Raw genomic sequence first — 24958 nt, forward strand, 5'->3', positions numbered from 1 at the left:
TCACTCATCTTAAATATTACTATGGGGCACTGCCCCGGTGAAAAGACCTGCAGGTGTGAAACCAAGGGGTGGACTGAAATACTGACCCTGGAAACTCACAGTGCTTCCTGCCTTCCCTTATGAAACATACTTATATAAAGGGAAAAATCCGGTGTTAAAAATGGGGTGTTTTGGTTCATCCTGAGATGCTCGGACTTCAGGACATCCAAAGTGGTAGAGGCTGGTAACACTTATCCTTTTAACTGGAACTGGGCTGTTCTGTAGGACAGCCAGGTTTTCCTGGATGCAAACCATGGATGAAAGTTTCATGTGTTTTCTTTCAGATTCGGTGTGCTTTAATCTGTAAGGTGGTTAAACTCTATTTATTGCACATCATAAAATATTTATTCTCATTATATCAATCCTTTTATATTAGAAAATAATTAAATATCGCCTATCTCCTATTAACAAATAAATGTATATAAACCTATGATGAAAATTTTAGATAGCAACTTAAAATGTTCAAAGGGGGTACATAATTTTTTCAAACTTCTTTTGGGGATTCACAAGGGAAACCTTTTGCAGACCACTGTCAGCCAGTGATGTATGTCTACAGTAGTCAACGTCAGGAAGAGATTGTACTTCTTCCTGCAGTGGTGGAGTGCAGAGTGGATGTGACTTTGGCGGGAGGAATGAGGGGGGCAGGTCCTCTGGGTGAAACATCCAGTAGGGGCGACTTAGTGCCACCTGAGTGGGGAAGGGACACATGGGAGCCATTTTGAGACAACATGCAAAATTTTTACAAGAATTGTGGGTTCAGACCTTATGAGTAGTAGAAGAAGACATTAAAAACACAACTAGGGAGCAATCTTTTAGCCTACCTTCTAGGAAGAAGTGTTTGGTTGTCTGAGAGGAGGTGGGTTGGCCTGATGTGTGACGAGGTATCCGCAGCCATAAGGAAGGGAGGGAGGGAGGGAGGGAGGGAGGGAGGGAGGGAGGGGGCCTGGAGGCGGTGGGCCCAGTGGGCTAGAAAGCTGAGCCCAGGTATCAAAAGTTCAAGTCCAGAGGGAGCCCCTGAGCTTCCCGCAGATGCAGACAGACATCAGTGTCCAGAGTGGAGGGATCTACTCTATTTATTGAACAAAAACTCCTGAGAGTGCTTCCTTGGTGGCGCAGTGGTCGAGAGTCCGCCTGCCGATGCAGGGGACACGGGTTTGTGCCCCGGTCCGGGAAGATCCCACATGCCGCGGAGCAGCTGGGCCCGTGAGCCATGGCCGCTGGGCCTGCGCGTCCGGAGCCTGTGCTCCGCAACGGGAGACGCCACAACAGTGAGAGGCCCACGTACCACAAAAAAAGAAAAAAAAACTCCCGAGAAACACGACAATGTTGAACATGAACAGTAAAGAACCGTAAACAAAGAGCTCATGCTCCATACCAATTAATGAAAGGGAAAGTTATAAAATACTCTAGATATATTAAAAATATTACTATATTCTGAGGGTGGCTCCCTGCCACCCACAGGCCGGTGGAAACCAGCAGCGGAGACATCCAGGCAGTGATGGGAACCCCAGGGCCCGCGAGCAGCCTGTGGCTCCTGGTGGTGATTCTGGGGCAGGAAGGTCACACAGGGCTGGGCAGGGGGACAGGCTCCCTGGTGCAGAGCAGGGGCTCAGGTGGGCTTCAGGCCTGGGCTGGGCTGGCACAGAAGCCGGTGGGTCATGGACGCATCAGCTGACCTTTGAATCAGACTGGGGTCGACAGGGCTGCCCTTGGAGGACAGTTTTGGATGCAACCGAGCAGGATTGTAGCGAAGTACCGTTGCTTTGTCAGCAAAGGAGCTGAGGGCTCTGGGCTGGAAAGTAAGGGGACCTGGGAAGCGGGCTGAGAAGGATGGTGGACAATTAAGTGAGGCAGGTGGATAAGTCCTCAGGCCAGGTGTGTGTTACACGCACCATCTCATTTATTCAGCATCACAACTATGTTTCTATCTTATGATGAAAACCAGGCTTAGGAGGCTAAGTGACTCTGAAACTGGGATTCCCACTCACATCAATCCAGGTACACTCTGAAAATTTCAGAATGACCCCCAAAGCCCGGGGGCCTTGTTTGCGCACATCAGCCTTTAACTACCTGATAGGACTGGATGGTGTGGGGTGCACACCGAATGGCAGAGCACAGAGGGAAGGGGCGGGGACCCCAAGGGCAGTGCAGCTGCAGAAACTAGGAGTCCTGGCTTTGGGCACTGGCCGGGCGTAGGCTTGGTCAGGCCCTGTGGCATCCAGCTCACTCCATCGGAACCGAAGACCCCTGATGCTGAAAGACCCCTTTTCCGATGTGGAAAAGAGAGGCCTAAGATTTACGCATTCATTTTCAAGCTCATAAATAGAAGTCGCCCTATGGGCTTCCCTGGTGGCGCAGTGGTTGAGAGTCCGCCTGCCGATGCAGGGGATACGGGTTCGTGCCCCGGTCCGGGAAGATCCCACATGCTGCGGAGCGGCTGGGCCCATGAGCCATGGCCGCTGAGCCTGCGTGTCTGGAGCCTGTGCTCCGCAATGGGAGAGGCCACGACAGTGAGAGGCCCGAGTACCACAAAAAAAACAAAACAAAACAAAACAAAAAAAAGTCGCCCTAAATTTCTGATCCATTATTGTTATTGCTGCTGCTGGAGATAATCTAGAATAAGTATTATGAAGTCAGTTACTCAACGTTCCAAACATCAGATGTCCCTTCAGTGTTTTCTGAATAAGTTTTTATTACAAAACTTTAAGTGAGTTTTCAATCTGATGCTTCTATAACACTTACGTTTATAATTTTACATTTAGTAGCTTTTCATTTTTGCAGCAGTGAAACATAAAAGGTAGAATATGCCACCATGCTTTACGGACTGCATCTGTCTGGTATGTCACAAAAGTGACAATGGTGACACAGAAAGCAGTTGGCTTCTGCATTAATAATTAGTAATCCTTAACAACACTTATTTGATAGGTGCATCTGCTCTCCCCTGAGGCTACTTAAGTGAAAATCATGGAATTTTTATGAATAATTTTTGGTTTCAGCTGCAGAAAAAGAAAAGCGAAGTGGAGACGGCTAGGTTCACAGGATGAAATTTGCTTATTTTCCTGAATTGTTAAGAATACCCCCCCGATTATCATTTGAAAGAAACAATAAAAATCAACTAAAGATTTAGAAGCAAACACTGAGAAATTGTTCTGTGATGGGGAAAACTTGGGAATACTTTATTTAACCTAAATTCAAAAATATAAGTGGCAGCATTTTCTAAGGACAGCTCTCATGTGAAACACCCTTTATGTCCAGCATTACAGGGTTAGAATGTTCACCAGTGGAAATTTAATTTAGTGACCAGTCCAATGGAATTTTAATTTTAATTTACTAAAAGAAGAGAAGATTGGCATTGAAGCTATAATGAAATAATGCCTTGTTAGAAGTAGGGTCATACCTAAATAGACATTTCTCCAAAGAAGATATACCGATGGCCAACAAACACATGAAAGAATGCTCAACATCACTAATCATTAGAGAAATGCAAATCAAAACTACCATGAGGTATCACCTCACACCAGTCAGAATGGCCACCATCAAAAAATCTACAAACAATAAATGCTGGAGAGGGTGTGGAAAAAAGGAACCCTTTTGCACTGTTGGTGGGAATGTAAATTTATATAGCCACTACGGAACAGTATGGAGGTTCCTTAAAAAACTAAAAATAGAATTACCATACAACCCAGCAATCCCACTACTGGGCATATACCTTGAGAAAACCATAATTTCAAAAAGAGTCGTGTACCACAATGTTCATTGCAGCTCTATTTACAATAGCCAGGACATGGAAGCAACCTAAGTGTCCATCGACAGATGAATGCATAAAGAAGATGTGGCGCATATATACAATCGAATATTACTCAGCCATGAAAAGAAATGAAATTGAGTCATTTGTAACGAGGTGAATGAACCTAGAGTTTTTCATGCAGAGTGAAGTAAGTCAGAAAGAGAAAAACAAATACTGTATGCTAACACATATATATATGGAATCTACAAAAAATAAAAGGTTCTGAAGAACCTAGGGGCAGGACAGGAATAAAGACGCAGACGTAGAGCATGGACTTGAGGACACGGGGAGGGGGAAGGGTAAGATAGGACGAAGTGAGAGAATGGCATGGACATATATACACTACCAAACGTAAAATAGATAGCTAGTGGGAAGCAGCCACATAGCACAGGGATATCAGCTCGGTGCTTTGTGACCACCTAGAGGGGTGGGATAGGGAGCATGGGAGGGAGATGCAAGAGGGTGGAGATATGGGGATATGTGTGTATGTATAGCTGATTCACTTTGTTTTAAAGCAGAAACTAACACACCATTGTAAAGCAATTATACTCCAATAAAGATGTCTAAAAAAAAAAAAGAAGTAGGGTCGTAAGTGATGACTTAATTAATGACATTAAACAGTGGGTTTTTTCTTTTTTGGTTACTACATTTCCATGGTTCTCACGCAATGACAAATCCCTTCTTACACTGGAGTAGGTTTACCCACTGCCTGAGTCTTTTTTTTTTTTTTTAACTTTTCTACTTCTTTTCCTTTTTTTAACTGAAGTATAGTTGATTGGTGAGCAGGAACTTGCTGAATACCCTGTTTCTCCTAAACTGGCTCACAAGGTGCTCCTCTTATGTCTGAAAAAACTAGGCATCCACTGTGTGTGCATCCACTTCCTCCAGGACACACCATCCACATGGTGATGTTTACACCTCACTCATACCATCCCCTAAAATTCTCCTTTCAGACTGAAATAAGGAAGTGTGCCAACATGAACTGTGCAAACATTCATGGCTTTCTCTAGATAATTAGTGTCATGGGATGTCAGTTTCCAGGTGCATTACTAGAGCATATGAAATCCTGATTGGACACCAAAAGGTCATGTCAGATTTAATTACTAGAAAATCGGTATAAACCAAACACTAATGGACAGGCTACTGTAAAATCTAAAACAGCTTGGGAAACCTCCGTCTGTAGTATCAGTCACAACCCCTCAACTCTTGGCTCTTTTTTGGTTAATAATCTGACTTTCATCTTATTCACTAAAAATAATTATAAAATACTTAAAAACAATAAAGAATAATACAGTAGGTATTATTTAATGTGTTAATAAAGATAAATTTAATCAATAGCCACTTTCTTCCTAAGAGATGCCAGAAACTTTGTATTTCATCGTCACCTTCCCATTTTTTATATTTGTATTTTCTAGTATCTTAATTCCAATATGAGTTCATTCTATGTTGATTAGTCATTATTATAATTCTTCTGTTATACATTTTTATAGCCTTCATAATTTTTATTGTGGTTTTCCTTAATTTATCTTTAGAAGGAGAAGTTTGTGCATTTCCACACCACTCTTAACTATGTCTCAAGTCAACGGTAAAAACAGACAAAGAAGCACTTTTTTTTTTTTTTTTTTTTGTGGTACGCGGGCCTCTCACTGTTGTGGCGTCTCCCGTTGCGGAGCACAGGCTCCATAAGCGCAGGCTCAGCGGCCATGGCTCACGGGCGCAGCCGCTCCGCGGCATGTGGGATCTTCCCGGACCGGGGCACGAACCCATGTCCCCTGCATCAGCAGGTGAACTCTCAACCACTGCGCCACCAGGGAAGCCCAAGAAGCACCTTTTTAAAAACAGTAAACTCAAAACAAAATGACTCAAGTATTCTGGATACCTTCTTCCTTTCCCTCACCCATTATTTTAAGACCTTAAAAGAAGAAAATAAATGAAAATAGTGGCTTTGCGACCTAACTTTGTCATAATATTTTTAGAGGTTTTCTTTTTTCTTAAGCAAAAGCTACATGTGTTAAAATCAATTTATTTTTATTTATTATTAATTAATTAATTTATTTATTTTTTGCGGTACGCGGGCCTCTCACTGTTGTGGTCTCTCCCGTTGCGGAGCACAGGCTCCGGACGCGCAGCCCCAGCGGCCATGGCTCACGGGCCCAGCCGCTCCGCGGCATGTGGGATCCTCCTGGACCGGGGCACGAACCCGTGTGCCCTACATCGGGCAGGCGGACTCTCAACCGCTGTGCCACCGGGGAAGCCGGAATCAATTTATTTTGAATCATTTCAAAATAAAAGTCTACAAGATCACCCATGGAAGCCTTAAAATAATTTCTGATACACAAACAGTCCAGCCCCACCCAACACAGACAGGCTGCAGAAACAGGCCAAGAGCACACGTCTTGCCCTTTGTCTCCCTCTGATTTCCCCCTCTGTCTCCCTCTGATTTCCCCCTCTGCTCCTCTGTCATCATTATTCTCTTTCCCAGATCATTGCTCAGCCCCATTTTCTCCTCCAGTGGTTTCCTGGCCTTCCAAAGCTCCTCTCCTTGTGTGATTCTTATATCAGAAATTGGTTTGGAAGAAGCCTCTTGGGAAGGGACTTGTCTGGTCCTTGGAATTAAGCTGTTTTCACTTACATGTAGTCTGACTCTAAGGATGCATCAGAGAGGCCTCAGGACTCCACGCTGGTGTTCTTTGCTGCTATCAGAGATGGTCAATGTCTGCAAGACTTCAAAAACTGAAGGAAAATATGCTCCCTGCAGTTGATGAGTTAGCTTATTGTCTTTGCAACCCGTGTTTGTTTAAAAGTCAACAACAGCGACGATAATTTTTGTAGTCTGGAGGGGGATGCAGGATGCTGGTGAAAATGTAAGTGGTTCCCTTTGGTACATCCTGGAAGAAGCACTAACAGGTGTAGAATGTATTAGCTTTTATGAAAATGACACGAGCATACGCTATACTTGGGTTAAAGCCTGACTACCTATGTGCTTTGAGCGATGTGTTTTTGGAATCAATGGAATAATGATAAGAATTTTAGCTAATACTTACTGAGAGGTTGCTGGCAGAGCTGGAATCTGAGCCTCAGCAGTGTAACTTCAGTGTCTACACTCTAACTAACCACTCTGCTCTACTGCCTCTTGCAGGGGAAAAAGCCTTGTCCTAGTTACTGACATAAAACATATTTGTATATGGAAGCAATTTTACGGCCAAATAAAATCTTTAGGTTTCAAAGATTTGATTGTGACCATGTTACCTAAGCAAAGGACTATTTGTGAACAGAACCAGTAACAGGGTGACTCCTGGCAGGACTAGAATGTTCCAAAGCATTTCTGGAAGCCCCATCTACCTAAATGAACCGTTACTTGGCTTTTGTTCCTTTTGGACTATACTCAGCCCTCCTCTAGAATCACACCACCCTAGCAGTTACATAAACATTTCCAGCCTGCAGTGGTGCCCCTGTGAATGGGAATGCAAAGGCTGCTATTATTCTTGACATGGAAACTGAAGGATAAAGGCAGATAAGTCATATTTGAGCGGCGGCAAAGACGAGGCCTCCAAAGAGGAACTTGTGTATAGAAGACAACGGCGGGGTGGTAGGCAGCGTGTGGCAAGGGTCCAGTCTCAGATCCAGAGATGAGATGCGTTCCCACTGGTCCCTGATCCCCGCGACAGGCTTGATGGAGTTACCGCGCGAAGAGCTGCGAGGAGGCGGACGAGAAAGCGTTTGCAGCCTCGGGAGGGAGGAACATGACAAATGTTCACATTACAAGAGCCTCTTGCTGGCGGAGTCACAGAGCATCCATCAGGCCTGTCTCCAAAGAGAACCCTCGTGCACTCATCCTGAGTGCTTGTTCACGCTCTCAAGAGGGGCACGGAGAGAAGGCCATCAAGGAGGAAAGAAAGAATGGCAGCCTTCAGAGTGGAGGGCTTGGGTGACCCAGAGGATCTGCCTGCCTTCTGTCAAGGAGAAGCAAAGCGAGAAGGGGAAAACCTCCATATGTTTCAGGGGCCACTGCCAGAGAAATAAAAGCTTGCATGACTCACTATCTTCTTTAATTAAGCTTTTTTTCAGTACACAAGTGGAATCCATTTTTATTTAAGAAAAAGAGAATGAATGTGATAAATTAGTAAAGTAGAGGTAAGCTGACACCCTAGGCGCGGCGGAGCGCAGGCTATCTCAAGTTTTCGACGGCACTGGGAGATCTCCAGAAGCATCCCTTTGAGTGAGAAGGCGAGAAGAAGAACTGGCAGTGGCTAGAAACTTCCTCAAGTCTGCTGCCTTGAGAAACTTGTCCAAAACCCTATCGATGGGCGATAAAGGACCCTGGTCCCGAGACGCAGGAAGAGTGTGGTTCTAGGGCAAAATCAGGCCTCACTTCTCCACCTGCTCAATGGTTTAGGGCTGGGAGAGAGAAACAGCTAAAATACCGCCCAAATCTGACGTTGCTGTAAACTCACAGATCGGTAGCAGCTGGTTGCTTACATACATGGCACATTGTGTAACTCCCGAGCCAGTGCTCTATGCCCAGCCCTGTACTTAGCAGGCACTTGGTAGATGCACAGAAATATTGGTTCAATTTTCGATGAACTATGCCTGAGAGGAACAGCTTGGCTTTGCAAAGAGGGGTGAAGGCCGGGGTAGGCCAGCCCCAGAGAAAGCACCTGGGGGGTGAGTCACAGCTCTGTCCTTTCAGGACGGAACCTGGAAGAAAGATGTGACCTCCTGCGTTTTCCTCACTGTTAACCAAGGCCCCTCAGGAGGCTGGAAACACATGATGTTCCTCCTAAGTTGAACACGGCGTATGCACTATTCAAATATGAATGTTTACCCATACAGTTCGCAAATCCTTTTGCAATCGTGACTCATTTGAACTGACATGATGAGAGTCACTTAAATCTATTTGTGCTTTAAGTTTCAACTGTTTCAATTACAAAACAAGAGAGTTGGACTTAAAGGTTTTTTAAAGTTTCTACCATCTCTAAAAGATGCTCTCATTTTTCTCCTTCAAATCAGGAACACTTCCAAATTACTCTGAAAGATTTAAAAAGCATTTGTTTCCAGGCGGTTGAGGACCCAGTACCTGTGAGACAGCATTTGTCTTCAAATTATTCTGTATCGACTTAGGTTCTGTTCCTTGAGGGATATGTTTCCGCCACAGCATCTGTGACAACCCTGAAGGATGGTACCTAACATGATCTATTTTTGGTTTCATCTTTTAATATGCAAGCTGCCTTTAAACGTTCTCACTTCTAATGAGAGAGTTTATTAAGAGCACAGGGCTGAGCCATGTCTGTGATCCGACCTTTTGGCTAATTGGCCAGTAACTTTTGAAATTAATCTGGTGAAGAAAAACTATTGTTTTAAAGGAAGTTTGTGGATAAGCTGTTTTCTTGAAATTGTTCATTTTCCCTTGGAAACCTGCAGATGGAGAGTAAGATGAAGGTGGGCCCTGCATAGAGACCTTGGCCCTGGGTGTCGGGAATACCTAGACCTCCTCAGAGGTCACTGTTTCTCTAGGTATAAATCACACTTCCTCAAAGCCTCCCTATTTAAGTTTGGAAACTCGAGCATACTCCAGTTTACCGGGCAATACTTTTAAATCAACCTCTAATAGGATATGATAAGTGAATCCAAACATAACCTACAACCCACTGACAATGCGGGAACACCTTAGCCAGGAAGAACAATAGCTGCTAATGGAGAATTTGTACTTGAGGTGTGCGCAGAGCTGGTGCTTGGAGGAAGGAATAAAAACAAAAGTTGTTTACTGAGGGCTTAGCTTTTGATTTAAAAAACTGTTTCCTTTCAATTCTACTGAGAAATAATTTCAAGTGCTCATCTCCACCTGGAGGTCAGAACCCAGGAGACAAAAGCTCTTTACAGAGCGTGTAGAACTTGCACGGACCCTCTGGCAAGTCTCAACTTGCTGAGGGCAGCAGTGTGCGCTTCTAGGTCCCGGTAATTACTGCTTCAGACGCCCGGGAAAATTTAACCCATATTCATCTTTCTGAAAATTCTTATTGACAATGTTCATGCCACACAGGGTATGTGGATGAAATGCAGAAGAAACACAAATGAAAAGTAAACGGAATGGAGTCACTGTAGCAAAGTTCCAACTGTTCTGCAGTAGTGGAGGATAGGAGGTATTTCCACTGTAAACCTTCACACCCCACGTTTTTATTATTCTCATGTAAGAGTCTGCCCCTAGCTCAAAGTCTCTGGAGGAAATTTGCTTTAGGTTTCTCTTTTCCAAATTAGTAACAGCTTATAATTACGGACAAATAAGACTGACTATCTAAGGTGTAGTTGGGGGGCCATATATGCGTGAGCAGAGTCAGCGTGGAGCTAAGCAAAGTGACTTCGACAAAGTGGACAGTCTCCAAAAACAGTGCCTTGATTTACTGACATGTTGAAAGAAAAAGTGTTCACGAGAACAGGAGGTGACCAGCCCTTAACTTAGAACAGACACAGTCACAGATACTGGAGCTAAAAATCCATCCAGGTCAGTAGACACCGTGTCAGGCCAGCAGAGGTGCCGTGTGGCTTGGATGGAGTATTCTACTGCCTGGTTGGTGCTGGGCACGTGGCAGCTCCCCATTCACGCATCTGCTCATCCCTTCACTCCCTCCCGCGCTCCTGCCGTCCCACTGGGCATCTGCTTCGTGCCCGCCCTCCACCAGGCCGTGAGTAGGCGCTTGTGGATCGGTGGATGAACCCTGTGGCCCTTCTGTGGATGCCAGGCCATGAAGCAGCCTTCTGCTGAAGCATCTTCCTCTCTGGCTGGCCTGAGACACAGACTACCCTTGCCAGGCTGAGGGCAGTTCTGTCCGATGGACAGTAAGTCTCTCTCAGTTCCTGGGTCTATGCCAGCGTGACTTGGAGTCCTGAAATGTGACACTGAGCGTTCAGAGCCTCTGGGCAGGAAAGATGAACATCTTTTAAATTCTAGATTGTTAAAATCCATATAATTTACTCTCCTTGCGTATAGGTGCCCCGACACCCACTTTACCGTTTCTTTTTTTCTGAATTGTGCTAATTCAACAGGGTTGGCCACCCAACTAGAGTTCTGAGCTCGGCCTTGATCTTGCCACGCAGAGTCTCTTTGTTACCATCAGCATTAACTCCTTGGATCAGCTAAGCCCTGGACCAGGGTGTCTTCCAGATGCCCAGATGCCCAGCTGGGAACAAGGTGACTCCAAACGCTCAGTGTCATATTTCAGGACATTTAAGACAATTTTAATTAAGAAGTATTTTCAGGTATGAACGTATCATAGAAAATTTGCTTTTTGAGATGCATCACAACTTAGGAGGAAGACGCTGGATCCTAGACTCATTTTGTAAAAGATTCACCGCGTGACTTTGGGGGGTGAGCTTCGTGAGGCCCACAGAAGCGGCAGCACGCAGTGCAAGGTGGGGATCGCACATTATCCCGCCCCACCAGACATTACAGAGATGCTTGCAGAGCCCTGATGCAAGGCACGGGCACTCAGCTACGTGTTAGTTCTCCCCATGGGCCTCAAATCTATTTATGAAATGAGACGAGTAATATCTTAAATGGTCAGAGGACAGAAAATACATTAAATTAGTTACAGCACAAAGCCTAGTACATAAAAGGCACTTAATATTTACTGAACGATGGACAAAGAAAAATGCCAAGTTTCAGAAAGGAAAGGACTATATAAACCCAAAGTACGAATACAGAAAGAAAACGTATCTACTATTTTTTTCTTAAATGAGAAGGAATCACACTTAAAAATCAACAGTTTTGACACTAGAACATATTTAATATTAGAAAACATACTTTAGTTGTATGCAACCTGGATTGTTGAGTAAAATAAAAACTACAACTGCCCCCTGCCAGTCCTGTTGTCTGGGTCATTCATTTCTATCCCAAATTTTCTTGTGGTTACTCCCTGTTATCTTTGTTTGCAGGTTTTTCTCTCCAGGATAATTCCACACTAATTAATCTTCTTAAAGCACTGTTTTCACCACCACATGGCGTAGAAACATCCTTCCTTTTTCCCTCCCTGCCTTTCCGCCTTTCATTAAATAATGCTCCTTATTCAAAGCCTTTTAATGTGTCCTCACTTTACCTGTCAGTTCTTTGTTCTTAACCCCTCTAATTCAGGGGTCTTAATCTAGGGGCTATAGATCTTTCAGGCTGGATTTTAGTAAGTTGGAGAATGCCTGAACTTCTGTGTAAAACTGTGTGTCTGTGTGAATTTGTCCTGAGCGACGATCCATTTCAAGAAGCAACCCAGAAGACCCAAGATGCCGTGGATGAAGACCCTTCCCCCTCAGGCGGTCTCCCTCCTGACCACTGCCAGGGGTTGTGCTCCTCCTGGACCTTGGGTGTCCTCCCACTCGGTCCATCCTCTGGATGAAGACCTGCCTCCCCCTCTACCCCCCGTCCGGCTCCTCTGAAACCCGGCCAAGCGCGGGTGCCCCACCCCGTGACTGCGATGTGCCCCCCCGGATTTCCTATCCTCTGGGTAGGATCTCCCCGTGCTTCTGTGCATCTCCAGCCCACAGATGAGCTTGGAAGTGAGGCAGAGGGATGCGGCGCTGGACAGCCATGTCCATCCCAGACTTACAGCCATTTCTTCCACAGCTGCCTCACACTGTCTTTCCTGAGTTCTCTGAAGCAGGACCCTTGAAGTCAGTTTGAAAAATAAACGCAAACAACAATGAAGAGAACGCTTCTCGTTCTCGCACCGCGTGGCTGGCAGGTGTTCTCCCGAATCGTCTTGGAGGATTACGATCCGTTCTGGGTGACCCTACCCGCCTGTGTACTGCCTCTCTCCATGAACCAGCTTTCGAAATCCCAGCTCTGCCCCGCCTCTTTGTGTGGACAAAGCAGCCACAGACGTGAGTTCCTCTCCTCTGACCCCTGGCACGCCAAGTCGTTAAGTGCTGAGTGTTATACTTGTATTAATGGCTGGCCAGGCAGATGTGATGAAGTGCATACCGGATCATCAATATATTAGCTGCCAGATGGAAAACAATTAAAGGGTGGGGAGACGGGAAGAACACACTCAAAAAGCCACCGATCTGGCTTGAATGCGGTCCCTTCAATTTGCAGAAACATTACCATTATCATCAAAGGTCAAAGTCAGTTACTGGTGGAAAAAAATCAATAAAGTTGAGGGAGGGGGAGAGGCTGAAGGGATAAATTCATGACACGCCCTCTGCATTGAAGGGACTTGCTAGAAATCTATGTATTTCTAACTCTTGGGGATAAAACCAGTTGTCAGGAAAATGGACCATTCATGTAGTTTCAGGGGTTCCTGCTGTGAAGTGATTTTAGACTCATCTCAGTGAAAAATAGAGACAAAAAAAAAAGAGCAAAGGAAGGATTCAAAAACTGCACCTGCCTGTTAGACTTCATCACCCTTTTTGCTGGACTTTGAGAATCAGCGTGTTTGTGGTTTTTGTTTTTTTAATGAAAGCTACCCACGAGCATGTTCTATTTACCTTGCCCAGGTCAATTACTGCAGGCGAGCAGAAATCTTTATTACCGGCAACCCGAGGCCACCAGTTACACTGCCCTTGCGGCACACACTAGAAAAGACATTCTGACTTATCAATCTGCACGTCACGGTCTGAAGGCATGACTCATAACATGATGGGTACTGTCTGGACTGAATATCAGATTAAAAATCTGCTCACTCCTTCCTCCTCCTGCTGCACCAATAATAGCGATGGAAGGACTGCCTGGTCGTGGCGTCCAACCTGTAGCCCACCCAGCACCGAGGAAAGGGCCACGCTCTGTGAACAGCGGGGTACCCTTCTCTGCTAAAGGCACCGTGGTGGTCTCCTGCAAACGTTACATTTGCTACTTCTCAGCTGCCTACAAGTATATTTGCTCATGAATACTTGAGAGGTTGAAGGCTGCCATGGACGACTGCTAAGCAGTTAAGTGTCGTGACCTCCCTCGGGGACAGAGGGGCAGAGAGAATGAACGAAGGGAGGGGACCCATGTAGGGCTTTGCGGGTTTCAATCTCTACTTCTGCTGGCTGTTGAGTCCCATGAATCTACAGTGAAAACTGTGAAAATCTGAATCAGATTTAATTTTTTGCTTATACTTTCTATGAAAACGTGGGCTGCTAATCAAGAACTCTGGAGCGTTTTGTATATTTTGCAATAAAATTTTCATGTAAATTTGTAAAACTGCAAATTTCAAATAATCATCAGGTGTATGAAATCAGAGCTGTTATGACCCTGACTTGGGGGCATTCTGAAAGCCCTGCGGATCCTGTGAAGCACGAGTGATGGTTCCTCCACAGGCATCGGTTAGTTCGGTTTGGAAGCTCCCAGGGTTGGGCTCAGAGGTCCGGAAACATGTCCTCGTTCTGTCTAGATGTGAGACAAGCTGGGCACTTGCTCTCTGAAGCCCTTAGCACCTCCTAACAAGGGCCTGCCTTGTGCCAGGCTCACACCGGGCACTGTCTGTGCGGTGTTTCTTCTGACTGCAAGGCGACCTTGGAAGGAGACTTTACTGACGTCATTCCAGGGAAGGAAACACACTGGACCTGGGTGTAGAATTATAAGTGGTGACGTAGACTGGACTCTACGAGTGGTACCACCAGGCTTTTGCTGTGGCCGTGGGGACTGAGGGTAAGGCTCCATTTTGGCTACACCCAGAGTTTGTCCACCCCAGAGCTCTGGTGCCCAACACCACCAGTGGGGAAAAGCCAAATGTAGCTCTTTAAGTCAACATTGAAACTTCAAATTCAGTTCCTCATTCACAGGGCATACATTTTTTTTTTTTTTTTTTTTTTTTTCTGTGGTACGCGGGCCTCTCACTGTTGTGGCCTCTCCCGTTGCGGAGCACAGGCTCCGGAGGCGCAGGCTCAGCGGCCATGGCTCACGGCCCAGCCGCTCCGCGGCATGTGGGATCCTCCCAGACCGAGTCACGAACCCGTGTCCCCTGCATCGGCAGGCGGACTCTCAACCACTGCGCCACCAGGGAAGTCCCGCAGTGCATACATTTTGAGTTACAGTGGCCACGAATGACCAGCGGCTACCATACTGGATGGCACAGACAGAGAAGATTTCCACCAATGCAGGAAGTTCTACCGGCTGCTGCTGCTCTAAGTGTTGGGATTCTGGTCTCTGGCTACGACCGCCTCTTCTACCTCGTGACTCATTCACTGAACTTGGCCTCAATCCTTTAGCGCCTTCCTTCTCCTCGTGGCACACTGGACACCTCTGACCTACCCGCCTCCAAGCTGAGACTTTTCCATCCATGATTTCTTGTCATCCTTGATTCCCTTGCTCCTTTGACTTGCTCTTGGGCAACCCCCGGCCAACCCCTAAGTGTTGGCAGGTTGCATCCTTCGGATTTCCCTGTTCCTGTTTCTGGGATATGATGCATTACCAGAAACGATGATAAAATAATAAAAGGGAGAGAACTATTCTCTATTCATCCCTAACTCTTTAACCCTAGCAGGTCCTCTCTGCTTCCCAGCACTTCTTTGGTTCACCTTGTATTGACTCACCAACTCATCCCTGACAATGCCTCTTCCTGAAATCCTCAGATCTCCCACGATCCTCACCCTCCACAGATGACCCGCCCCATCGCTGGGGGGGTACAAAAACCAGGCCATGTATATATGTGTACAGTTGAATCACTCTGTGATTCAATAGCAGAAATTAACACAACATTGTAAACAACTACACTTGAATAAAATAAATTAAAAAAAGAACAAAACCACGCCATGAACTTCCCCAACACGTTCCTCTGACTTTCTTTCTGTTTCCTTTAGCCAAAGTGAGCCACCAACCGCTTTCTACCCAGGAGCACTGACTCGCTGCTTTCAGATCTTTGCTGGTGATGTCTCTCTCAATTAGATGTTTTCTCCCCGCAAGCTCACCTCTGCCACAAAGCTGTTTTTGAATCATCCCACCCCAAAGCCACCTCTTTCTTGTCCGAGTTTCCCAAGCCTGTGATCTGTACCTTGCACACAAGGTTTTAAGTGATACTGCGTGTGCAGATGTCCTCCCCACTGACCCACACCAATGTGAGACGGGTGCTTGCTGGATTCGGCTTGCATTCACAGCAGTGACCAGCTCAGGTCTTTGTTCAGTACCTATTTATTCAACGAATATCTATATATCAATTTTTGCAAATGTCAGATTAATTGCTAAGGCAGACAGAGTTGATTCAATAATTAACTGATGAACACATTTCTTCTAATGATCTCAACATGAAGTTCTAACCGAATGATTACATCACCAGGACCCTCTGATGGGAAACCAGGGTGCATGTGTTGATGGCTAACACTGCAATCATCGGGGCTACGGCACTGTGCGACAGAGCTCCTAGGGAGGGTGGGCTGGGTATGAAATGACAGAGCGGGCAAACAAACAGAGAAAGACATCAAAGCTGGAATCAACTTACCTTGCGTAGCAATATAATGATTGGGTCGATGATAACCCTAAAAATAAATGAGAAAGAATATTTGACAAACTGAAAAATCAATAAGCAGCACAGAAATCACATGCTAAGTTTGCCAAAATGATGCACCTACAGATACCAATAGCTGCATCGTTTGAAAGTTACATGACCAGACCTGGGACCACTGAGCACCTCTTAATGAGCCAAGGTGCATCGAATATAACAGTCCTGATGCCTGCACGGTGGGGAGTGGGTGAGTAACTTAATCACACCCAGGCTACGAGATGATGGATGAGCAGGAAACACTAACAACTTATGGATTTTCTGAAATAACATGACCACAACTCTGATTAGAGTGTAAACCGGCTAGGAATGTGCAACAGGATTTCATCTGTGTTTGGGATGTTATTGGCAATGTGACAAAGCTTTAACGCATATTCTGTTACATCAATATAGGCAGTTATATCAATAGTAATACCAAACACCATTTTTAAACACTGCTAATACCAAGACATGATGCTGTAGCAAGGACCAGGAATTTAAAGAGGTAGAAGTTCTGCAAGACCCCTTCCTTTTATCATGACCCTGCTAGAAGGGGGAAAGATGAAAACTGGGACCAAAGCAAGAAGGAAACAAGGGACATCACAGGATCGATATCTGGGAAAGGTAAAGCCAATTTAGAGAAAATGACACACAGGTAACATATAATATCACCACGGACCTTAATACTTCCCCTTTCTGTCCCCTGAGATGCCTGAAAATACTATGCCCAAAACCAGCTGAAAAAGAGAATAAAGATACTTGGAGAGGAAATACCAATTTCTCAGACCACTTAGATGAATATCTGTTAGATCTTTTTGCTCTTAAAAGCAAGTCTACAAGAGTGAACAACCAAAGCAAACACATTCTTTTGTACAGCTGGCCTGCTGCAGGTGTCTGACATAGAGTCACGGCAGATATTAAGGAGGCTATTCAGATGATCAGTCATTTCCTGCCAGCTGGTGAGCTCCACGCAGCAAGACCTGGTTGGACTCATCACTGTATGTGCCAGTCTGCAAGGTGCTGGGAGATGGGGGCTGGCACGGTCCATGGAGACCTCTGATGCTGAGCACAATGGCAGTTCCCAGGCCTCCCCTACTTGACCTGCCAGCAGCATGAACACAACTGAACCCCCGAAATGCCTTCTTCGTTGGCCTCCGGATGTGACGCTCTGGCTTTCTCCCTGCCTGGCCGCAGTTCCCGCTCTTCATTCCTTCATCCCCTCCTGCTTTCCCTGGTGGCGATGCTGGGACGCCCTGTGTCTGGACTCTCCTCTGTCTACCCCACTCCCCTGATGAGCTCCTCCAGCCTCACGGCCGTCGGCACCCGGTGTCCTGGGAGCCCTGCATCCTCACCTCCTGCCGCGCCTCTGTCCTGAAACCCTGGGGCGAACCAGTGCCGACTCCCCTCCCCTCAGACGTCTGATGCACATTTAAAGATGAACACATATAAACCCAGCTCCTCATTTCCTCCCCACTCCGAGTCGCTCCACCACAGTCCTGTGCAGATAACAGTGACCCCACCTCCTGAAGGCATGCGGGCCCCTCCTTCCCCAGCCTCCACCTCAGCCCAGACCCAGGATCCTCCCACCTCCCTCCCTCTGGCCGCCTGCCCCGGGCAAGGCCACCCTCAGCCACCTAGCGGGCCTCCTCGCTTTGACCCCCCCCCCCCCCCCCCCCCCCCCTCCGCTGACCTACAGTTTGTCTTCCTCCCGGCTTCCAGATCCCTCACTCCTCCACAGCTGCCAGGCATGCTCCACAGCCAGGCCTTTTCCTGGGCTGCCTCTCGGCCTGGAGGCTCAGCCCCCAGATATCCCCGCGGCCCAGACCCCCACTTTCTCGGTGGAGTTGACACTCCACCGCCACTGTGTTCCTCTTACCGTCTACGACACCAGAGAGACTTAACCGACTTGTTTCATTTGTGGTCTCTTCCTCCCGGTTAGACCATCAGGTCCATTATGTCAGAGCTTTCTTTTTGGTTTTGGTTTGAATTGTGCACAGTTACAACACCAGTGCCTCAAACAGTTACTGACCTGTAATAGGTGCTCAATAAAATCTCACTGACTAAGTGAAAAGGGGCCCTGAATTCTGACTCTTTTCTCTGTTAAAACGAGAACTAATGAATCTGGTATTTTCATTACTTTTAGGTCCTCCCTCCTCTGTGTCTCTACCCAGCCGTCCTTTAGAGCTTAGTTCAAATGGCCTCCAGGACAAAGCCTGATCTGATCACAGCCACTCCTCAGAGGGTGGTTCAGCAGATGCTGAGGACTTAACAGCATCCGAGGCCTGTGTCAGGGGCAGGGGTACAGCAGGACCCGGACACTGTCCCTCTGCTCAAGGACCCAGAGGGCTGTGGGAGCTGGGACTGTGGTGTGAACAGGGTTCTCCTGGACTCTCCCCAGGGAACAAGTGTCAGAGTGAAGACGTTCCTTACTTCAGCTCCTAAGCTGTGAGGCCTCAGGGAGAAGGTGCAAGGTCTTGGGCACCTCTGAGTACTCCTGTGAGGCACTCCCTAAATATTTCCCAAATAAAGTGATAAGTGTCATGTGCCTTTGGAGGAAACTTTGCTTTAATAAAAACTTCTACCTTGGATTGGTTATGTTTTTGGTCATTATCAAATGTAGAGTCTAGGGGTCTTTGTTTGAAGACTGAGATATGAATTAGTCTTCAAATAATCCTCTGTCAGGCCTCAAATCTATAACCCCCAAATGCCAAACCCTCCCAAGAAGCACTACACATAACATTCTCGTAGTCATTTTCAGATAACTCTTAGAGATTGTAATGCTAGTATTTTAAGTAATACTCAACCAAGACAAGAAAGGAATCCACATATCTGAATAAAACTTGTGCAAGGAAGTACTGATGGATTAAGAAACAGTATGAAGGCCAAGCACAGAGGATGCCTTGGGAACTGAGATCTGTTTAATATAAACTTGGGCCTTGGAGGTAACAGCAACTTTCCCTTGATTTTCACTCTACACTTTTGATTTCATTCATTCTTTCAAGTGAAAACATGCTGTCTCCCAAAGAATTTATTCTAATGTAAGACATTAAGTTAACATGATGCAGAATGAACAAAGGAGCAGGCTTCAATAATTAAGCAGCCTACATATTTAATGACACGTCTTGCATGCATCAGAGGTCCTGGCTAACAGCTGCAGATGACTTTGAAGGCAACTTGAAAGTGCTATGATGACAAGAGATGGTAAATCATCAAATTAGGAATTAGAGAGTTTTGTCCTATTAATATGCAAGCAGACTTTTTTAAGTGTCAAATAATCCAAGCTGTTGACAAAAAAATGGAAATACCATTTTCTTAGTCCACAGAAGCGTGGGATGGCAAAGGAGGCAGGGAACGTCACGGGGAGCTCACCAGCCTGAGGCTGACATGTCTCCACCATCGAGTTCTGCGTGTATGGGACAGGGCATGTGTTTGCTCCCAGGGTTGGACCAGCCTGTGTCCACGCGTCTTAGAGCAGACACACGGGGTGCTACGTGTCAGAACGCACGGGTTTACTGACAGTTTCAAGATACATACATCGATATAATTTCCGTTGATATAGTCTGAGTTGTTGTCTCCTTCTATGGTCTGCAGCCTCACCCGGGAATGATCATCTGCAAAAGGAAAAAAAACCCAGCAATTAACAAGAGCTATCCGTCAGGCTGCTCAGAGCCCCACCGTGTTAAGCACATTACAGAGAGGTATTCCACATCCACGCTGCTTTAAAGATAAATGGAGAATTAAATACTACACGCCTACATTCTTGCTCTTAAGACAGGGAAGGGTTTTTATAATCCTTTGCGTTTTACAGGAAATCTCATTAACGTACTCTTTGATCATTTACAGATGTGAAGCATTGGCAGAGGTTTGAAACTTTTACCTAGAGTCCTGTGAATCACAGTGGAATGATTTCTTGGACTGGAAGTTCAACGGCTTCACTAAATCACATGTGAGCCCTGAGATTCTGAAGGTTGCCTGTGACATCCACCTTGACAAATGATGGTTATAAACCACGGCCCAGCCTCCCAGGAGATATGGACATGATTCTAACCTCAGTCATTGACCCAGAGTTCTCTCCCCCTGCCTCGAGGGCATCGGCCGGTGGAGCAAGTCTGTCCCCATCAGCCACGTGACCCCAGGCCGCTCAGTTACACCACCAAGCCTCGGCCACTCACCTGAAGGAGGGATGACAGCGCCTGCCTCACACTGGGCTGTTTTAATGATTAAACAAAAACACAAACTGCTGACACACACCAAGTACTGTATAGGGGTCGTGAGGGTGGCCCAATTAGCTACAGTAAACATTTTTTCTGAATGGAAAATTTTCTCCATAAATGCTACTGAGACATCTCAATAATTTCCTTGAAATCTAAATTTTAAAAAGGAAAGTGCTACAACCTCTATAAGGGCATGGATTTTCCTGTTTTGCTCACTGTCCTACCCCTGACCCCTATATCAGGGTCTGGAACATCGCAGAATTTCCCCCAAATATCTTTTAAATGAGTCAAAAGTGAACTTCTTGTTTTTTTTAAAAATACGTCCTTTAAAAATTGTTTTCCTAAATGAACGTTCTTTGAAGCAGAGGAGCCCTTTCTTCCAATGAAAGCTTACACCCAAACCCAATATTTGGCAGATAAAGGCCAGCTGCTCCGAGGGGGAAGGAGTGTGGTCTCTGAGAGGTGGTCTGGGGAGAGCACTTTGCAAACCACTCTTCCCCTGACGCAGGGCAGTGGGAGCTCCTGCCTCTAAACTGCCAACATTTCATTTGGGTTAGTGGGTGAGAAATGATACCCCCAGACTGAGGCAAGAGCCAGGGAGCCTGCAGGTGACAGACCATCTGACCCAAGGTCACTGGACGAACTGTCGATTTGAACCCATTCCTTGGCTTGACGTGCTGAGTGAGAGCCAGCGTTTCAGCTGATCCCTCTGGTTCAGCCCTCCTTGGAGGAATGTTCTGTGTCCAACAGTGGGGCTAGAGGGAGATCCGTGTCGAGCTTCTAACTCTCCTTCATTGATGGGGCTTCTCACTCCAGTTCCGGACAGACGGTCGTATCGTTTCCTGTCTGTGCCTTACAATTAGCCTGGGCTCAGTACATTTACCCGGAGAGTGGGGATAAAGTGGGTGGGACACGGGCGAAGCCTGGAGGAAGCCGTGTCTCCCTGCTCTGCTCAGGGAGAACATGTGCGGGCAGTGGTCCCGCGTGTGGGCTCTGGGGTCAGGGGTGCCGGTTGGAACCCCTCACTTGTGATTTCGGGCGAGTTGCTTCGTCTCTCTGGGCTTTCCTTTCCTGAACTGCAAAATGGGGATTCACAGTGCCTCCCCATGGGGTTACGGTGAGCGTGAACATAACACACAGGAAGAGATGAGCAGAGAGCCCGGTGTACAGCGAGTGATGGATAATGCCAGCTGTTGTCATCACCACGTGCTGGGTGACACACACTCGTGCTTTGCTTCTCCCCATCTTTACACGGGCTGCCCAAACCGACAAGAGCAACCCAGGACCCACGGGCAGGCAGGAATTTTCCCCGTGGTGACCTGCTCCAAGCACTAGTTTCCTAGAATCCATTTTGCTTAACACCAGAGGCCCCTGTCCAGAGTTTGCCCGTGTCGTGGGGGGGGCGGGTTCTTGGGGCACTGGGACGTGTCACCGCTTTCGCACGTGCTGGCAGAGCCAGTGCACACACGGCTACTGCAGAGGGAGCTCGAAGCGGCTCTGCGGGTAAAGCCATTTGAGCTTCCCGAATGAAAGATGCTACAATAGAATCGAACCACGGCTCCTCTGCACACACTGGGCTTTCAGTCGGCTCCTCTGAAGGAGGTTAGGTTCACTCCCTGTTCTCCCTGACTTTCCCTGGGCTGTGCTTTAAAAGGCAGACAGCACATTCGAGCCTCCTAATCTTTAGACGCAAGGCTATCTCAGGATCTGTTGTGCTCCTTGTCAGAATCCCTCCTCTTTCATGCTTTATATCCCTGAGAACCTCAGGATGAATGCCACCAGGTCCCTGTGATCTACCACCACTGGGCCTCTCAAGTGGTTCTGGAATGTTCTCATTAGGGACTTCGATCCCAGACAAGGCTGCACTCTCATCTCCCATCAACAGAGCCTTTGAAATAAAGAATTTCCCCAACATCGCCTACTATTCAATCAGCTAACCCCCCACAGAGCTGGTTTTTTTTTTTAACTTCACTGCTATTTCTCCATTTTTTTTTAAGAGCGACAAATGTCAAAGATTTTTATTTAGTTAATGAAGGAAGCAGGAAGATGTTACAACTGGTTCAAGGAGAATTTATCAGCAGATCTATAACCAGATCTAGTTATCTAGATAGATAAATCAATCTATGCAGGTATATAGATATAGATAGATAAGTAGATAATCTAAATCAGGATATGCCATGGAATGAATTTACAAAGAAATGGAAAACTGGCTCTTACTGGAACTACTGACCCCCTAAGGACACAACTCATTTACATATTATTTCCCCAAATTTAATTGCTCCACTTCCCGCATGACATGGAAGCCTGTAAGACACATATGAAGCCTATTTCCTACGTAGACTGGACTGTTTTTATTTCTCTTCATTTGTATGCTCTTTCTGTATTTTAAAGTTGATTCTACAAGACTATGTATGACCCCTTGTGGTCAGAGACCACGTAGAACATCCCCACAAGGGTCCTTCATGAGGGTCACAGCGCCCACCCGCAGGGCTCCTCTCACAGCCCAGCAGTGGTTCTGCCCTACACACGGCTATGGGCACCAAGGATGACCTCTTCCCTAGGCTAATGAATATGGCGGAAGAAGGGCAAGTTGTGTTCAGGCGAGGCTCACCGGGGCTTCCCTGGGTGCTGGCCATGGTCCGCTTGTGGACTTGGTTAGTGCTTTTACGAGTGTTTGCTTTACAACAATGTATTAACCCATATATGCATGTATTATACCCTTTTCTGTACCGATATTTCACACTTTAAAAATACAAGAGTCCACCTTGAGGATAGTACGCTCAGACACAAAAGGGCAAATACTGTATGATCCCACTTATATGAAGCATCTGGAGTGGTCAAATCCGTGGAAGCAGCAAGTAGGATAGTGGTTGGCAAGTGCTGGGATGGTGGGGAAGAGTGAGCTCTTGTTTCATGGGTGCAGAAGAAACCTAATGTCACTGAACGGTACACTTAAGAATGGTTAAGATGCTAAGTTTTATGTTGTGTGTCTGTTACCAAAATTAAAAAAAACGAAGAGCCCACTTTCTCCATGCCTCCTCGTAGGACACCTCCTCACATTCCACTCGAGCCCTGGGCTCCTAGGAAGCAGTACTTTCAAGGTGGGAAGGGCACCTCGAGGACCTGCTGTCTCATAGCCCGTGGGGTCCCTTCTGCTGGTCTCCTCCTGAGAGGGGCTCGTTCCCTTCCACGATGAAGGAGAGGCAGTGACTATATGGCCTGCTCCTTGAGGACAACTGCCATACTTTATAAAGTGTGCTGAGTAGGTATGTTTGGGAATTACTGAAATGAGGCCTACGAGGTGTTCTTTCTTTCTGTGACGACATAAGTGTGAGTACTGATGAGTCAGTGTCAGTTGAGACAGGCAGGTTCTTTCTTTCTGTGACAACTAAGTGTGAGTACTGATGAGTCAGTGTCAGTTGAGACAGGCAGGTTCTTTCTTTCTGTGACAACTAAGTGTGAGTACTGATGAGTCAGTGTCAGTTGAGACAGGCAGGTTCTTTCTTTCTGTGACCACGTAAGTGTGAGTACTGATGAGTCAGTGTCAGTTGAGACAGGCAGGTTCTTTCTTTCTGTGACGACATAAGTGTGAGTACTGATGAGTCAGCGCCAGTTGAGACAGGCAGGTTCTTTCTTTCTGTGACGACGTAAGTGTGAGTACTGATGAGTCAGCGTCAGTTGAGACAGGCAGGCAGATATTTCAGCAGGGAGAGGGGGCTCCCCCTCGGGTAGGAAGGAGAACACGGGGGCAGGAGCTGAGCCCACAGAGAGAAGAGTACGGAGTTTCCTTAAAAATCTAAAAATTAGAGCTACAGAGGATATGGCAATTCCACTTGTGGGTGTATATCTTGGGAAAACCATCAATCGACAAGACACATGCACCCCAACGTTTAGTGCTGCCTTGTTTCCAAGGGCCTAGACTTGGAAGCAACCTAAATGCCCTTGGGAGGAAGAATGGATAAAGAAGATGTGGTACATATGTACAGTGGAATATTACTCAGCCATGAAATGAGGGGGGCTGGTCCTCGCACAGCTGCCCTTCTTGGGTGGGATGTTAGCACTTATCAAGTTAATCCTCTGCCTCCCAGCGGGCTGTTGGGAAAACCATCCATCCTAAACAGCAGTGAAATTAATAGGAAAGTATCACCCTCCTCCACGCTGAGCCAGTGAAAGTAAAAGCAAAAGAAGTAAGAGAATCCGCCCCTCCAGCCACAAGAGTCTACTCCCAGCTGCTGCTCGGATACCTGAGAACGACTTGGCAACAGAAACTGGATTCTCAGACATCCTCTTTCACATCAAGCCCTCATCTCAGGTGACTATAAAAGCAATAAATATAGATTGTTGGAGGCAAATAAAGCAGTACATGGAGGCTCACTGCCGTATTTTCTTGAAATCTGATTCACTTTGAATCTGATGCCAATTAAGAAGACTAATATGTACCAATCATTCTTTTAGAAAAGCTCAGTGCCTTCTGTTGG

The 24958-nt window shown here is 46.4% G+C and overlaps 1 protein-coding gene across 5 annotated transcripts in view; it reads right to left on the reverse strand.

Annotated features, from left to right (window-relative positions):
* PTPRM (protein tyrosine phosphatase receptor type M) overlaps window positions 1–24958 on the reverse strand; it is a 747728-nt gene that overhangs the window by 66339 nt on the left and 656431 nt on the right. For all 5 annotated transcript variants that reach the window (XM_073790533.1, XM_073790536.1, XM_073790535.1 and 2 more), the window contains 2 exons: window positions 19801–19877; window positions 16228–16264 (listed from right to left, as the gene is read on the reverse strand). In XM_073790533.1, coding sequence (XP_073646634.1) covers window positions 16228–16264; window positions 19801–19877 — 114 coding nt within the window. The remainder of the gene's footprint in view (window positions 1–16227; window positions 16265–19800; window positions 19878–24958) is intronic.

This window comes from Tursiops truncatus, chromosome 13, assembly GCF_011762595.2.
Source record: "Tursiops truncatus isolate mTurTru1 chromosome 13, mTurTru1.mat.Y, whole genome shotgun sequence".
Lineage (NCBI taxonomy): Eukaryota > Metazoa > Chordata > Mammalia > Artiodactyla > Delphinidae > Tursiops > Tursiops truncatus.